The 17,134-nt window shown below is 44.6% G+C and overlaps 1 protein-coding gene across 1 annotated transcript in view; it reads right to left on the bottom strand.

The window, feature by feature from the left end:
- PTGFRN (prostaglandin F2 receptor inhibitor) overlaps positions 1 to 17,134 on the bottom strand; it is an 83,925-nt gene that overhangs the window by 46,597 nt on the left and 20,194 nt on the right. The window contains exons 2-3 of the mRNA XM_067727410.1: positions 6,998 to 7,366; positions 3,964 to 4,377 (exon numbers count right to left, since the gene is read on the bottom strand). Of these exons, the coding sequence (XP_067583511.1) occupies positions 3,964 to 4,377; positions 6,998 to 7,366 (783 nt within the window). The remainder of the gene's footprint in view (positions 1 to 3,963; positions 4,378 to 6,997; positions 7,367 to 17,134) is intronic.

Below are 17,134 nucleotides of genomic sequence, written 5' to 3'. Positions count from 1 at the left end.
AAAGTCAAGAGTAAAGCATATATTCTAAAACCAAACCACAATGATTTCTGGATTACCCATGCCACTGCCCTCTCTGTGTGGATAGTTAAAAGTAGACTATATTTAGACGAAGCACTGAAGGATCTGGTGTCACGGTCTCCAGGCAGATGTGGTTTCAGCATTCCCCTGTCAAAGCTTTTTACACGGAAACATTTTAGTTTATTCAAGGGATTTTGTGCAAAGAAGTTGAACATCTGTAATCAGAGTAGAAAAACATGCAACACGTGCTAATGCTCTAGGAACAACTGCTTAGATGATAACTAGCTGACACCTCCCAGGGGATTCAAGTGGACGCACAGCAAGGTCCTGGTCTTCCAGCAGGAGTCACTCAGCACCAGCTGCGGTCCCGGGTCAGCTCAGCGACAAAGGCTGTCACTCAGTTCAGAAAAGACGCAACCCCAAAACCCATGTCCTTTGGAGTAAATGACTTTCATATAAATATTTCCAAAGGCTGATGATATTTCCAACAAGTGTTTCAGGCCAAGTTCAACATCTGCCTTGATGAAGGCAGAAAATGAGGTGGGCATAGTATTAGAAAAAGGAATTTGAAGTCTAATTTCTCACCTCCACCCACCTTCTTCCACATTCCTCCTCCTCCTTCAACCTTTAAACGAGCCAAAAATAATAAGAGATATCTTTTGAGGGGAGTCAGTATGGAAACTGCTGCTCCGAGCCTGTGCTGCGGTTTGAACCTCCCCACGTACAAACCGTGGTCAGGGATCCCAGAATACTGCCAGAGTCCCTCTGTGCCGGCCACCACTACTGGCGGTAAAAGAAGGCTCAGGAGGGAGCCAGCTGAGGAAAGAAGAAGTGGGCAATATGCAGCTGTGGACAGTATGCATGGAGAAGACAGGTTCTTGCGTTTAGACATACTGGCAGAAACATCTCTTTAGCAGTATAGTTCACTTTCTAATTTTTTTTCCCTGCAAGTGGCTAAAAATCTTGTCACATCACTAAGCATAGTTGTCACATGTTCTATGGGATTGGAGGGTTCACTGCTGGGACAGGACGAAGTACGGGGAAGGGAAAAAAAGAATCAGTTCTAAGGACTCGTAATGCAAGAGGGGACCTCAGACTAGGCCTGGAGTGATGCAGGCTTTCTCCTACTGGATGTAACTGAACCTATAAATTAGACACCAACATCTGCATCAACCAGACCACTCCCAATATAGGGGGGTTTACTGCCACCTACATGACCTACAGCCCCACCATTTAAGTAGCTTTGTGCCATTTATCATAACAATGCCATAAGAATACTTAAGAAGCTAGCTATGGACAACATTCATAGCAGCACTATTTACAATAGCCAAGATATGGAAGCAACCTAAGGGTCCATCAACAGATGAATGATTAAAGAAGATGTGGTGTACAAATACAATGGATTATTACTCAGCTGCAAAAAAGAATGAAAGAATGCCATGTGCAACAAAACCTGTAGGGTATTATCCTTAGTGAAGTAAGTCAGGCAGAAAAAGACAAATAGTGCATGTTTTCACTTATATGTGGTCTCTAAAAAATGAAACAAACGAACCAATATAACAGAACAAAAACAGACTCACAGATACAGAGAACAAATCAGTGGTTACCAGTGGAGAGAGGGGGAGGGGGTGGGGCAAGATAGAGGAAGGGGATCAAGAGGTACAACTACCAAGTATAAAATAAATAAGATACAGGATGTAGTACACAGCACGGGAAATACAGCCAATGTTTTATAACTTTAATGGAGTCAAATCTATAAAACTATTGAATCACTACGTTGTACACTTGAAACTAACATAATATTGTAAATCAACTACACTTTAATTTAAAAAAAAAAGCTAGCTGTGGAGAATGCAGGTGCTGAAAATGAGAGAAAGACCATCACTCTAGTGTGGTAGTTCTTAACCTGGGGTCCACAAAGAGAATTTAAGGAATCTGTGACATGGACGGGAAAAACAAATTGTCTTTGGTTTACTAACCTCTACGTGAAATATAGCAGCTCCTCTCGTTATGAAACTAAGCAACAAACCAGTGTAGTATTATCTGTCCCTGGGACCTTGTTCCCAATAGAAATCACAGATATTTTCACATCACCTGACAATTGTTGCAGATATCTTAACATATCATTTATATTCATCACTTATCAGAAATTACAGTAGTTGTTAGGCCTGCCACTATATCTTATTATTTAATGCAATAATAAAATATTATATTATTATATAACAAATTTTTCTTAAAATATTTTGATTACTATTCAATGTAACTGTTTTCCTTTGTCATCCTCCACATGGATTTTATGAATTAAAACATATTAACTCTGAGAAAAGGTTTGTGAGCTTCAAAGGACTGTCGAAGACGCCCATGGCACAACAAGCTACGAGCCCTCAGGCTCAGGTGAGAGCCAGATGCTACCGCCTGCCTAATAGACGCAGGGTGTTCAAGTCTTATAACTATACTCTGGGTTTTGCGGCTTGTTTGAAACGAAAAAAAAAAAAAAACCTTTACAACTGAAATTCTTGTATGAAAAGATAATTCTCTGCCAGGCTGAAATTCTTAACCCTCCTGCCCCGTTAAAACAGTTGTTCGATGCAAGCTGAATATCCGTGGTTTCTTAGGTCAGATTCCTGGCAGATCACTTCCGAAAAGGCAGGTGACCTGAATCCATCCGGAAAGTGATTTCTGCAGCTGGGAGAACCAAGACTGAGTGTGACCTGCAGCCCCTCTTGTCGGCAAGAGCACCTCCAACCTCACTGACGGCCACGGTCACTCAGTGGCCAGTCAGTGCTGCTTTTCCCAAATCCAGCTCCTGTGTTGTGGTGCAAACGCAGGGTAGAGTGCTCAGGACAATGCAGCTTGCAGAGGAAAAACACTCCCCGTGTGTATCGTTTCCTGCTTTCCTTCCAACCTCAGCAACAGAGCGACCACACACTCTTGTTTATAGTCAGGAAATGAGTCCAGCCAAGGTCTTCCCAGTTTACAGAACAGGGGGCAGCAGCAACAGCAGCAGAGTACTCTGAGATCTGGAGATGTCAGACTCTCAGCAAACCAAGTCTATCCAACCATCCACAGCAGTGACATCACCCTGAGATGGGCTCTTTTCACTTTCTCTCTGCCAAGCCAGAAGCTCCATGAGGCCTGGGAACGATCCTTAAGCATCTCTGACCCCAGAGCCCAGGACAGAACTGAGCACACAGTAGATTCTCTACTGATGCCTGTTGGAAACTGGCCTGTTTTTCTTTCCTATTTGTTTTTCTTTTATTTTTATGGGTTTCCGAAAATGTATTTTGCATTTCCTTAATTACTTCTCTAGCAGGAGTAAGAAGGGTTTTGTTTGTTGTTTTTGAAAAGGCTCGTTCACAGATGACAAAAACTTCTTGCATATAGACCCCACAGCTGAATGCTTCTGGGGTATGTGGCATAGAGGACATAAGAAGAGGCCCAGCCCTAGGGAATCCCTCACCTACAAGGGGATGTCACATCTGAGGGGACCTGAAAGGCAGGTCTAGAGGACCCAAGTCAGACGAGAGGTTTGGGGATGAGCCAGACGCGTCCCCAACAGCTGTGGGGAAGGGCAGATCCAGAGATCTAGGAAACACCAAACAAAATGAAGCCAAGGGAGCGGGCTGGGGGCAGCTCCACCCCAAAGCCCCTCTGACCACCAGGCCGGACCTCTCCTGGCACTTAAAAGGACTTCATCTTTCAGTCACAGAATACTCAAAGTATCTTATGCAACCTGCAGCTTCCCAGGGGTCTCGGCATTTGGCACAAAAGAAATGCATCCTCCCCAAACCGTTAACACCACCCTACTCCCTCACCCGTCAACGCGAGGCCTCCCAGGAGGAGCAGAAATCTTGTCAGAGAAGAAAAAGGCTCCCGGCCGAGTTCTTTACACCACATTGCCCCGAATAACATATAGTCTAAAACATGCAATTTCCAGAAGCTCACCTGTTGGCTGGATCACCACGGTGGCCACATCCACGGCTTTTTCTTGAATTTCTTGCCAGTTACCCTGCTCTCCGATCCACTCGCTGACGATGCACCGGTAGGAACCCTGGTCGGAGGCCAGGGCCCGGGACACGGAGAGGCGGTACCCGTCGCTCCCCACGGTGTCCAGGCGCACGTCCCCGCTGCGGTAGCGCTGCTCGTAGCCGGGGCCGGGCCGCAACCTGCCCTCGTGGGTCAAGGAGAGGATGCTCCGGCGGGCGGGGCCGCGCCACACCTCCCAAAGCAGCGCCAGGTGCGTGTGCAGCGGCGACGCGGTGGAGGCCGAACAGCGCAGCTCGAAGGGCTCGCCCTCGCGCAGGCTGGGGCCCGGGGAGGGCTGCGGGCCGGCGGCCACGCGCAGAGCATCCGGCAGCACTGCAGGGAGAAAGCGGAGCCGTCAGCACACCGCCACCCCAGCCACTGCGCAAGTGCCCAGCACCGTCCGGGGCTTGCGGCACAATTTCCTCCTCCCCTCCCCTGTTCTAAAGCCCAGATGGGCACGGCTGCCCATTGCGCTTCATCTATGATCTCAACTTCCTGACTCGAAAAAAGAGGAGACACTAATAAGACCCCTGGCTAGAACGAGGTGGTGCAAATTCCCTTTGGGGAGCTGTGCCTTGGAGTTCTACTTCTGCCACCCTTAGGCAAGTCACTTTACCCCTCCGTGCCTCGTTTTCCTCAACTCTAAAAAGGGATGACAACGAGACCTATCTCCGGAAGTTGACTGAGAATTAAACCAGTTATAAGGGAAGGTGCCCAGGACGATGCTTGGCACTCAGCAATTACAATCAAATAACCAGCCGCTACTGTCCAACACTCCTTTGTTAGGACACAGGCTGGAGTAGAGAACCAGGGGGATCTTCTAGGAGTTAAGGCAGTGTAATCCGCAAAGCACAAAAGCACAGGAGAGCTTCCTGTGCCTTGAGGCCTGGGGAATGTCTAAGAATGACTAGGGTGAGCAGCAGGTATCTGCAGGGTAGGAACCCATCGAGGAGAACTGACGCCTCAGCTATTTAACTATTAGGACCCACTGGGGAAAAGCTGGGCTCTTCCACAGTCTAGAAAAAGGGGGCCTGAGATCAGAGAAGTGTCGGCGACTACTCTTGAGGAAGGGAAGCCACACGTGAAGTAACCAGCGAGGAGGTCCCTACCAAAGGGCAGGGACAACCTCTCAGGCTTGCCTACGGGCTGGCTGAGAGAATCCCCAAACACCACTGTGCATCATCTCCTTGGGTTTTCCTGCCATCCTACACTCAGAAACAAATTCAGTGTCCTTGAGAAGGGACTACTCTAAATAACAGAAAAAAAAACTGCTACATGTTTAGAAGGACACATCACAAAGACCTATCTCTATTGCAAATGAATATAATGACCTTCTACTATACACATCAGTCTGTGAGTCCAGCTAACATGACTCAGTTCCCAAGACAAGTTATCCCTGAGGCCATGGATATACAGTTTGAAGACCCATGAAGCTGAAGGCCAGAGAGACACTAGACCATGCATGGCAGCCACGAGAGGCTCCACTTGGGCAGACAGCCAGTCTCTTTCACGGCCATCCATCTGCTTTCCTGACCCCAGGAAAGCCTCTTCTTACTCCTGTCTTTCAAAGACTGGAGAACAAACAGCAGCAGAGTACTCTGAGAGGCCTGAGTAGGTTCCCCCCTGCTGCCTCCAACTCCTCAAGATGAGAATTACACATGGAGACGAGGGTGCATCTGACCTGGTGGAGGTGTACCGTGTGTGTGATGACTACAAAAGCAATGCATTATTTAACTCCAACGCAAGAATGTCTTACGGGACTTTTTTCTCAAAAACATATTTGGATTTTGTAGAGGAATGAGAAGAGGTAATGGAAGAGGTAGATTGGACATTTTAATACCTGCATAATGGGCATGGCTGTTTTATTCCCTCATGAGTCTAATGGGGGAACAGTATCTGGACAATATGGTAGCAGTCCATAAATCATTACAGAAGGAAAGAATGCCTGAATCAACCCCTTCTTTATATATCATCATGTACATCTTCTGCTTTGCTGATCATTAATTACACTACTACTCTGATATAATTCTTTTTGGAACAAGGCAGGATACACATAAATGCATACTTAAGTAATAATAATAACAACACTAATAATGTTCCTATTTTGCTAGCCCCAAATTAAAATTGTTTGCTCTTGCCCATTTACTAATTAGCTGTATGATTTTAGGCAAGTCATTAACCTATGCTCTTCCATTTCCTCATGTGTAAATTTGGGAAATACCCTGCCCTCTCTTCTTCATTGGGTTGAGAATTGAATGGGTGAATTAATCAAACAGAACTTGGAAAATGAAAAAACAAACAAACCCAAACATTCCAGATACATAAGGTGTGATTACTTGCACAGCCAGGCCAATAAGGTTGCAGTGACCACATCACTCTTTCTCCACATATGACCCCTACAACTTCTAAATCATGAAGGGTACAAAGAAAGACATGAGCTTTTAAGTATCTGTTAGTCCCATAAACCTGAACATCGGTGTCATCATGACCATCACCTCCTCGTCCCTAACCTGACTGAGTGTTTACTATGGCATTGCTCTGAGGCTTTACATGTCCTAACTCACCTCGACCTTTACGGAAGGTTTTCCAGAGGAGGAAGCTGAGGCATGGGACATGCCCACGGCCACAGAGCTGACACGTGGGAGAGCGAGCCATGGGACTTACTGAGCGCAGGCAACCGGGCTCACAGCTGGAGTCGCCATCACATACCACTCTGCCTCAACTCACCAGCCACGGGAGGGCTCACAATCACAATGGAGTGAAGAGAAAGGGCCCTCAGAGGCCACCCGGCCCATCCTCTGCCTTTAATCAGGTAAGACATTATTCCTCCATCGGACAGAGGTGGGAACAGAGACCCAGAGGACTTCAGTTTCTGGCACAGTCCCGCACAGCTGAGTGGCAGAGGAAAGTCCGGTCCTCCAGTGCAGCAACCCCGCCCCCCGTGAGGATGTACCTTTAACTTGCACTGTATCCTCATAGTTGCCCTGGACGGTGGCATCCGTGCTGGGGGTGGAACACTTGTAGTGGCCTTGGTCTGAGGGCTGGACGTTCTTTATGTGCAGTTCCACGGCGTCGTTGGCCGTCCGCCGCAGCACGATGTCACCCCTCTGCAGGCGCTCACGGTACAGCTGGGCGGGGAAGCCCACCTCCCAAGTGCTGGCGAGCTCCACGAAGCTGCTGCCCGAGGCCAAGAAGCTCCAGTCAAAGTTCTGCTCGCTGGGGCCGTCGTAGTCGCTGACGTTGCAGGGGATGACCAGTTCAGTGCCCACCACCCGCACCAGACTCCCCGCGGGGACCCTCACCACACGCCCTCGACAAAGAGCTGCAACAACAAGAGGTGAAAGGCAGGGCTTGAATCCAATAAGGTCTTCCCAGTATAAATGTGGTAAAACTGTGGGCGCTCCGGCTCCCAGGCACATGGTGGAAACGTGACATCGACCAGCTGGGGAAATGTGACACTGACCGGCGTGCTGCCAGTGTCTGTGCAGAAGAAGGCTGAGCCCACCCCAAGGACCCCAAGCCAGGAATACCCCCCTGCGGTGAGTACCTCTCATGCAACAGTCTCCTAGGGTATCCAGGGAGGAAGAGAAGCACTAAAAGTAGGCTAACCATGAACTTGAATAGCTTTCTCCCTCCTGTTACTATTTAACCTACTGTGATCACTCAACATGAGGCAGAAATACTTTAGGTTTTGTGTGAAAGAAAAGGACACAGCTAATCAAGTATTTACATTTCTTCCCACCCAATGTCAACATTCTTCCCTAGAGACCACCCCCTGGGGGCTCCTGAGACCTGATTTACAACGATGGCTGCCAATTTTTAAATCCTAGAGCAGCCTGCTGATAAAATGATTTAACTCTGGTTATCTGACATTGCCTATAAATTAATTTTAAAATATGACGACTCTACCAAGTATTAATTTTCTATTTTCTGGCTCATTTCCTTCTCTCTACTGTTCACCCTGATCTAAATTCAGAAGGAGGATAGGGAAGCACAAAGAGAGACAGTGCCTGCTCTGGCTGGTTGCTGGGCGTTGGTAGGAATGCAGCGGCTTACTGGGGATGAGAGGCCTGGTGGACAAAGCCTAGAGTTCACTGGCATTCCCTGCCCCAAGTGCAGACCTCACAGGCCTCTGGGATGGCCCTTAGGGACCGTCACCTGTGTGTCCTTTAAGATCGCTTCTTTGGGGGTGGGATAGGGAGGGTGGGAGAGAGGGAGACGCAAGAGGGAAGAGATATACATATGTATATGTATAACTGATTCACTTTGTTATGAAGCAGAAACTAACACACCATTGTAAAGCAATTATACCCCAATAAAGATGTAAAAAAAAAAAGATTGCTTCTTTGCAATGAACTTCAGCACATTTTTTGGCAGTGTGTTTATTACCTGTGTTAGCATTTCAATTCAGACCAAATGAACTTGCAGGGCTCTTTCCTGATGTTCTATGAATAGGTACAGCATTAAGAGATACAGGAGAAAGCATGGGCTCTGAAATCAAGGAGACAAGTTTAAACTGAGAGACCTCTCTTAGCTTTGGCTTCCTCCACTATGAAATGAGGAAAGAAGGAGTCACTGAGTTGATGAAATAAAATGGCCAGCTGAGACTCTGCCATGTAGGAAGAGCTCGATAAAATGGAACTTCTATTATTTATTTTCAGTTCTGTGTTTCTGTCATTTGTTATGGGTTGAATTGTGTCTCCCTACCACCACCCCCCACATTCATATGCTGAAGTCCTAGCCCCCAGCACCTCAGAAAGTGATCTTATTTGGGAATAGGGTTGTTGCAGATGTAATGAGCTAAACTGTAATGAGGTCATACTGGAGTAGGGTGGGCCCCTCATCCGACGACCAGTATCCTTAAAAGGGGGGAAATTTGGACAGAGACAAGCACTCAGGGAGAGTGCCATGTGAATATCAAGGCAGAGATTGGGATGATATGTCTATGATCTAAGGAATGCCCTGCACCTCCGGTCCCGGGAATGCACACTGGGGCTGAAACAAGGTCAGAGTCCTCCTTGCTCATTTTTGCTGAAGCTGCAGGAAGACACTTTCACCTCCTTTGGAATCAGGGTACTGCAGAGCTGCTTCGCTCTGAAGCTGCATGTGGGCAGCCCTCCTGACCAGGTGAGGGAGCCATCTACAGCAGAAGAGACCCAGGTCAACACTGGGACCAAAGAGGTGCAGAGAATGTGCCCTCATGACTAGATGGCATCATCTGAGCCACTAGATCTGCCATACCTTCTAAATCATTCCATATGCACACACACATACACACAAACGAACACATATGCACATGTGCACACACTCACACACACACACATACACGCACACGTCTTCCCCTGGACATTTCAATTCCTTGCAATTCTACTCACACCCACTTATATTCCTTAGGATAACTTCTGTCACTGGAAACTCAGGGCACTGAAATAATACCCAGCAAGCAGTGAGGTCATCATCACTACATTTCAAAGGAAACAGGCCATCCTTTTTACATTTAATTTCAGAGATGACTGGATAATTCTGACTGTCCCAGAGAGACCCTTCAGAAGGAAGCTTCAGGACTTCCCTGGTGGTGCAGTGGATAAGACTCCGCGCTCCCAGTGCAGGGGGCCAGGGTTCGATCCCTGGCCAGGGAACTAGATCCCACATGCATGCTGCAACTAAGAGTTCACATGACACAACTAAGGAGCCCATGTGCTGCAACTAAGACCTGGTGCAACCTAATAAATAAATAAATAAATATTTTTAAAAAAAAAAGAAGAAGAAGAAGAAGGAAGCTTCATGGTGGAGACCCGTAAGAGGGAGCACAGCCTAACGCTTATCCTCCTTGAGCCCAGTTTCCATCTGTGAAATGGAGACACACCCTAGGGCTGTGTAAGGATTAATTGAGCCACAGAGCACTCACAACAGTGCCCTGCACGCAGGAAGGGTCTGCGGTTACCTGCTTTGCAGGCCGCCTCTAGAATAAACCTGTTCACAATCATTCACTTTGCTTCCTTGACAGGTTTACAGAGGAATTTCCTAACATGTAAAGCTTTGCAATTTCTAGCCCTTGTCAAGAAGTTCACCAGGGTTAACAACCGGCTCAACGGGGCCCTTCGGCATGAGGCTACCTTCCTTGTAAGGTGTCTGTCTTTATTCTTAGTGAGTGGAGCTCAGCAAACTGAGCCAGCTGCTTGTGTCAGCTCTCCAGTCCTGCTTCCACAGTCACCCAAACCATCTTTTTAACGCACAAATCAGACGTCACTTCACTGGTCAGAAATATCTCATGGTTCCTCATCACCTACAGGATACACTCTATCTTCCAGACCCCCCACTGCGATGCCCCTGGTTCCTGCCACCTTCCCTCTCACCTGAATTATTGCAACAGCCTCCCAACTGGCTGCCTGCCTTCCCTCTGCTCTTGCCCTCCACTCTCAACACAGCCAAGCCATCTTTTAAAAATTTAAGTGTATTACATCCTTACTCTGCTCAAAGCTTTCCAATCACTCCCCATGTCACTCAGATAAAAGCCAAGTCCTCACAGAGGCCACCAAGACCTCACAGGACCTGGCCCTCTTTTCTTCTCCAAGCTCCTCCCTCCACTGCACTCCAGCCATGCTTTCCTCCTAAGACTCTCGAGCAGACAGACCTATTCCAACCTAGGGCTTCTGCACATTTTCTCGGTCCGGAGCACTCTCAGACGTAAACCCCGCTCCATCACCAGCTTCACATTTCATTCTAGTGTCGCCTTATTAGTGAGGCCTTTCTTGACCACTTAAAATTGTACACACCCACCCTCATTCTTGCCAAATTTTCTTATCACTTACCACTAATATTCTTTACGTGTATCCCTATAGTTTTACTATTATTTATTATCTGCCTTCTCCCACCAGGATGCAAGGTCTAAATGAGCAGTGATTTTTATCTGTTTTGTTCACTGCTGAATTCCAGTGCCTGCCTAGAACTGGGCCTGGTACATAGTAGTTGTTCAATAAATACTTGCTAAATAAATGAACGAATAGAAGACACACAAGATCCTTCATAGTCTGGTCCATGGCTACCATTCCAGCTTCATCAGCTACCCTTCTCCCAGCCCTTAGTCCTTAGACTTCAACAAAACAAATGGCCCTTCAAGTCTCTGCAAATGCCATGCTCTCTTGGGCCTCACAGCCTCTGCTTCTGTGCTTCCTTCATCTGGAATGCCCTCCCGGCAATCTCTCAGCCTCTTGCAAGAAGCAGCTCCAGCACCACCTTCTGTGGGAAGGCTTCCCCATCTCCCCTGGGGTCACTTAGGCACTCCTGCCTCAACTCAACCTGCAGAAGTACCTTCGACTCAGGCTATGTTACAGTGCCACTGGAAAAAGCCAAGCAGATAGGAACAGATGCTTGAAAGATCAAATTTTAATCTAAAAAAAATATAAACCCGAGCAGTGCCGTACATGCAGAACTGGGATGTCCCCTCATCTGTGCAAAGCAAGATTCTGAAGTTTAGTTAACAGAATTTCAATTTGCTACCAGCAGTCTGCTATTTAGCACATATTTCCTTTAATATTGTTAAATAACAGCTAATGATATTTAAAAAATAAACACAACTTGTAAAACATAGAGCATATGGCTCTTTCCAAATCAAAAAGAATATCTGCAAAGCCACACATTACCGATTTTAGTTGAAACCTCTTGTAACAGTTGACTAAGGGGAAAAAAACAAAATTTTCCTCTGGTTTTCCAAATCCTACCGGTATTTCAAATGAAGAGTCCCAAACACTTTGGCGCCTGAACTGTGTTAGGTTAGCTTTCTATAAAAATGTCTTTACTAAGAAACAATTTAAATTTGTTTTCAGGGGTCAATATAAGAAACCATTATATGAAAAGCATTTCTTTATTAGTTTTAAAAGGACTATTGAGGCCACGATTGGGTTGTTCAATGACGCAAGAATCCATACGATAAAAGTCTCTTAAAATTTAGTACCAGAAAAAAAATACCAGTTGATGGACCATTGTGTGTTCTTTCCCCAGCAAACAAGAACTATATAGGCGTCTCTCACAACCCAAGTACCTTTGATACTCAACACAAATTAGGGTACCTTAATAGCACATTTTGTGCAGTATATTAAGGCTCTGATGCTAAACCTCTCTCTCATAATCCCAATTACTAAGTGGCCCAGCACCACATCACCATGCCCTGGTGATGCCCAGACCCTCTTAGATAGGTCTCAGAACCCTGCACTGCTTCCTAATTCCTGTTTTTAAAATTTCTGCCTAAACCTACCAAAACAAAATAAAACAAAGAACACACAAACAACCCTGAATACAATTGTTACTGCTTCATCATCTCTTTTACCCGTATTCCAACTTCCAAGTCCTGTTTTCCCCAACATATATAAAATTCATGTGTCCTTTTGTACCTTAGCTTCAAGGAAGTCTAGTACGAAATATGATGGTGAAATATGGAAACCATTCACAATCTAAATTTCTAATAATTATCTCTCTCCTCTACCTCTACACCTTCCTGTGCCTTCTCTGTCACCCTTGTACTTTTGATTTCTTTACCCTTAGTTTAAAGATTATTGCATGTATGTGTGTATTTCACTGTAAATTGCCTCAAATATGTTTTTCGGGAGGAGGGGAGATAAGTGAGGTATAAATTTCAAAAGACTAATAATGGAGATGAGATACTTTCTGCTATGATGGACTAGCTTGTATCAGATCAACTCCCTGCCCCCACCCCAGAACAACTACAAAAGATGGACAAAACACAAGAAACAGATCATTGAATGCACTGGTGATCAATCCAGGTATCCGGGACTAAGGGGCCAAGATCACAGAAACACCCCAAGGTGGGCCTGACAATATGCACTGCTTTTTCTCTTCAAATATTTGCCAATTTTAAGTTGTGCAGTAAAAGGTAGTAGTTCAGAACTGCCAATGCCTCATGGGGCCAAGAAGACAGCAACTGAAGTTCAGGGCCATTAAGAAAGTCATAGTCTAAAACAAGCAAACAAACACAACAAGAAAGTCATAGGCTGAGGTGGGGGGAGTTGGTGGGGGAAGATTGGTAAGTGTCCGAGAAGTTAAACAGAAAATAAATATTAAGGGGCTAAGAGGTTAAGCAAATTTTTCGACCATCTCACAGTACTGGGGAAACAAAAATTGGAATTCCGAGTTTACAAAAGACGGTGGACAATAGTAAACACCCCAGACTGAATTACAGCCCTGGAAAGGGCTATGCCTTTGGAGTAAGAGCAAAGCTGAACAAACAACCAGCTCTCAAGAATACTGAAATCTTGTCTCAAAACATCTCAATTCCTCACTGGATTACAGTGAGCTTCTCTTACTGTATTAGCCTGCTAGAAAGAAAAATAAAAAAATAAAACGTAAATCTTCTTGTGAAGAAGATAACATCACACAGAGCCTCTACAATTTTTCAATATTCAATCAAAACCTACCAGACGTTCCGTACAACAGCACCAAATGACTGAAAACAAAAGACAACAACCCAGACGATAGAAACAGATGCACAGGGATCCAGATATTAGTGTTATCAGACGTGGACTTTAAAATAACTATGATTAGTTTATTAAAGAAACAGACAACAGGATTTCACTTCTTAACTTTATTAAAATAATCAGATTAAAATCCTAGAACTAAAAAAAAAATCTAAAATTAAGAACTCAATAAATGGGTTTGATATCAGATTAGATGCAACATTAGTCAGTATAAGATATCCAAACTGAAGCACAGGGTGTAAAAAAGATGAAAAATGCAGAAAAGAGTCTAAGAGACACATGAGAGACGATAAAAAGGTCAAACACATGTAACAGAGTCCCAGGATGAGAAGGAATATGATAGAATTAGAATTAATTTCTGAAGAAATAATGGTTAAGGTATTTCTTAAACCGACAAAAGACGTCATGCCACAGATTCAAGAAGTACTATATATCTAAAGCAGCACGAATACAAAGAAAACCACACCTAGGTGCATCATTGTAAAACTGCTAAAGGCACGGAAGGGAGCAAGAATTCAATGATACCTGACTTTCAATAGAAACAATGCTCTTAAGACAATGGAATGACATCTTTTTTTTTTTAATATCTATTTTATTTATTTATTTACTTGGTTGTACCGGGTCTTAGTTGCAGCATGTGGGCTCCTCAGTTGAGGCATGCAGGCTCCTTAGTTGTGGCATGCGAACTCTTAGTTGCGGCATGCACGTGGGATCTAGTTCCCTGACCAGGGATCAAACCCGGGCCCCCTGCACTGGGAGCGGGGAGTCTTAACCACTGCACCACCAGGGAAGTCCCTGGAATGACATCTTTAAAGCGATGAAAGAAAGTAACTACCAACAGAGAATTCTACACAGAAAAGATATCGTTAACAAAGGAAGGCAAAATCAATATGCTTTCAATCAACTCTCAGTCAGGGAAAGAGAATTAATAAAAAGAAATGCTAACGAAATACCAAAATGATATACTAAAGGGAGTTCTTCAAATAGGAGGAAGATGACCCCAGATGGAATCACGGAAATGTAGGGAGGCATAAAGAGCAACAGAAAGGGTAACTGTGTGGGTAAATCTACTGAATGGTGACTATGTAATACAATATTAGTAATGTCTTCTGGAATTTAAAATATATGCATAATTAAAACATATGACAACAACAGCACAAAAAGCAAGGGAAAGAGTGAAATAACTGGAGCCTAAATGTTTTCTAAGGTCTTGCATTTGATAAAAGGACCATCAGTAGACACTAATAAGTCGACAATGTATGTTCTAAGCTCTTGAATAACCATAAAAATGAGAGAGTGGATAACAAACTAATGAGAGGGGGATAATAAAAAATACTTGATTAATCAAAGAATCTGAAATTTCAGCTAAAATCATATAAGCTTTTCTCAAGTATTTACTTTGTAATGTGTTCACTTTGATTCATCATCAAATTTCTCTCCACAACACTAGGATAGAGTAAGAGGAGGAATAATAACATACTGCATCTCTCTTATATGCCAGACCACCCCTATCACAGAACCAAGGAAACTGAGACTCAGAGAAGTTAAATAACTTGCTGAAGGTCATAACAGCTATGAAGTGAGGGACTCAACCCAGGTTTATCTGGCCCATGCACTGCACTGTCAAGGCAAAGATGGGCTGGGCTGGTTTTGTCTTCAACTGCATTGTTGATACTAACCATATTCTGTTGATTTTGTCTTTGCTCTGAGTAGGAAGAAGCAACGGCTTGAAATTCCCTATAAAATACTTCCAATTCTCCACGGGCAATGTGAACCAGATAGGTAACAAAGTAACCAAAATGAGTTACTAAGGGAAGAAATATATATTCTTGGCATGAACTAGAGGAGAGACATCCCGTTTTTAGAGAAACGGGATTGTTAAAAATAACTTCCAGTTTCTTCAAAAATTTTTTTCTGATAGACTGCCTTCATTATTTTAAGTGATACTAACTCTACATCTCACACTTTCATGTTCAAAAAAGGTGAAGAGAACTTCATTCTAAAAACATATGGGAAGGACTTTTGGAAGCCCACCTCTCTGACTTTTCAGCAGTGCACATAATTAACATGCAAGAGGTAATTGTTTCCAGATTCCTATTTGCCTACCTCTGAAGTCCTCCAGAAAATAATTAAATGCCTTCAACTTTCTTCCATCATGTAGAATGGATGGAGATAGGCAAGAAAAGTCGGGCAAGTTTTTCAGTGCAATTATTCCTGCAATGTTTATTTCAACAAGCACTATTGGCAACCACGAGGAATCATTAAGAGAGACAAGCTAATGAAGATGAAACTGTATTTATCCACCCTCTTCCACCTCCTTATGAGATCCATGGGAAATAGATTTTATTTCCTGGGTTATCATCAATATTATTCTAAATCAAGGCCTGTAGAGTACAGCAGATCTGCAAAGGATTTTTGCAATTGTTCCTATTATTGCTCCAATTTTATCACCTCACCGAGCTGCCTAGAAGCAAACAATCTGATTTTACAAACGGAGCCATTTGTAAGATAAGTATTGTAAGTTACTGAATCCAGTAGAACAGGCAGAACGGAAATACCGAAACCGAAGAGCTTGTGGTATTTCACTCTGCCTTGTAAAATGACAGCTAAATCCCCCTTCTCCAGTCCTTACAAGGCCTTTAAGAGAGACCAGGGGCCTATGGATTTCTATACGAAGTTCGCAGTCCACACGTGATTTAGAAGTGAATACACAAGAAGGTTAAACCTGTAAGCTCTCACAGAGCCTTTATTGCAGTATCTGACTTAACGAATGCAAAACCTTTGTCTCCTCTGCTGGACTGCCGCTGAGAGGTCTGGCAGGAAGGGATCATGCCGGCTTTCATCTAGACAGTCCCTAAGTGATGAAAATGCAGCAATGTACACATTAAACAAGTTACAGCCAGCAGAGAATGTGTAATGAAGTCACATATGGCAGTACTTCAAAATCCCATCCAAACGCCAATAAGGTTCTACTAGAGCGGGCCTTAGAATCATTTTTTAAAAAAAGGTTCAGCTAAGACCTCAGAGAGATAAACTAGACAAATGCAGTATGACTCATTTAACAAACAACTACCGAGTAAGAAGCCCTCGTGCTGGATGATATGTGAGAGAGGAAGGTAAATCAGCCTTGGACCTTCTTTTAAGGGACTTACGGTATGTTGAGTCATAAGGGGCACGTGAAAACTCTAACAGGAGGAACGATATATAGTAGCCAAAAAGAGGTACTAGCAAGTGCTGTGGGGTTCCTCAGAAAGTGAGGGTGCGTCCCTCCAAAGGGATTAGTGAAAAGCTTCATGCAGTGTCAACATTTAAATCGGGCCTTTGAAAAATGGCTGGGGAGTAGGGTTTGGGCAGGGGACACTGCGGAAGAAGATGATCAGAGTTAAAGGGAGGAGCATAAGCAAAGGCCTAGGCGGGGACATGTGGGGAGTGGTGAAGAGTAGGGCGAGCAGAGCAGTGCAGTTAAGAGCAGGCTGGAGTGGACACACACACGCGTGGTCAGTCGGGAGCCCTCTATGAGATGATGGGGCCGGGGGTTGGGGGAAAGGTTGGTACAAGAATCAAAAGAAGAGCAAGGGCAGGGAGTGCCTGGTGGCGCA

Source organism: Pseudorca crassidens, chromosome 2 (assembly GCF_039906515.1).
Source record: "Pseudorca crassidens isolate mPseCra1 chromosome 2, mPseCra1.hap1, whole genome shotgun sequence".
Taxonomy (NCBI): domain Eukaryota; kingdom Metazoa; phylum Chordata; class Mammalia; order Artiodactyla; family Delphinidae; genus Pseudorca; species Pseudorca crassidens.
This window is presented reverse-complemented; position numbering and strand designations above follow the sequence as displayed.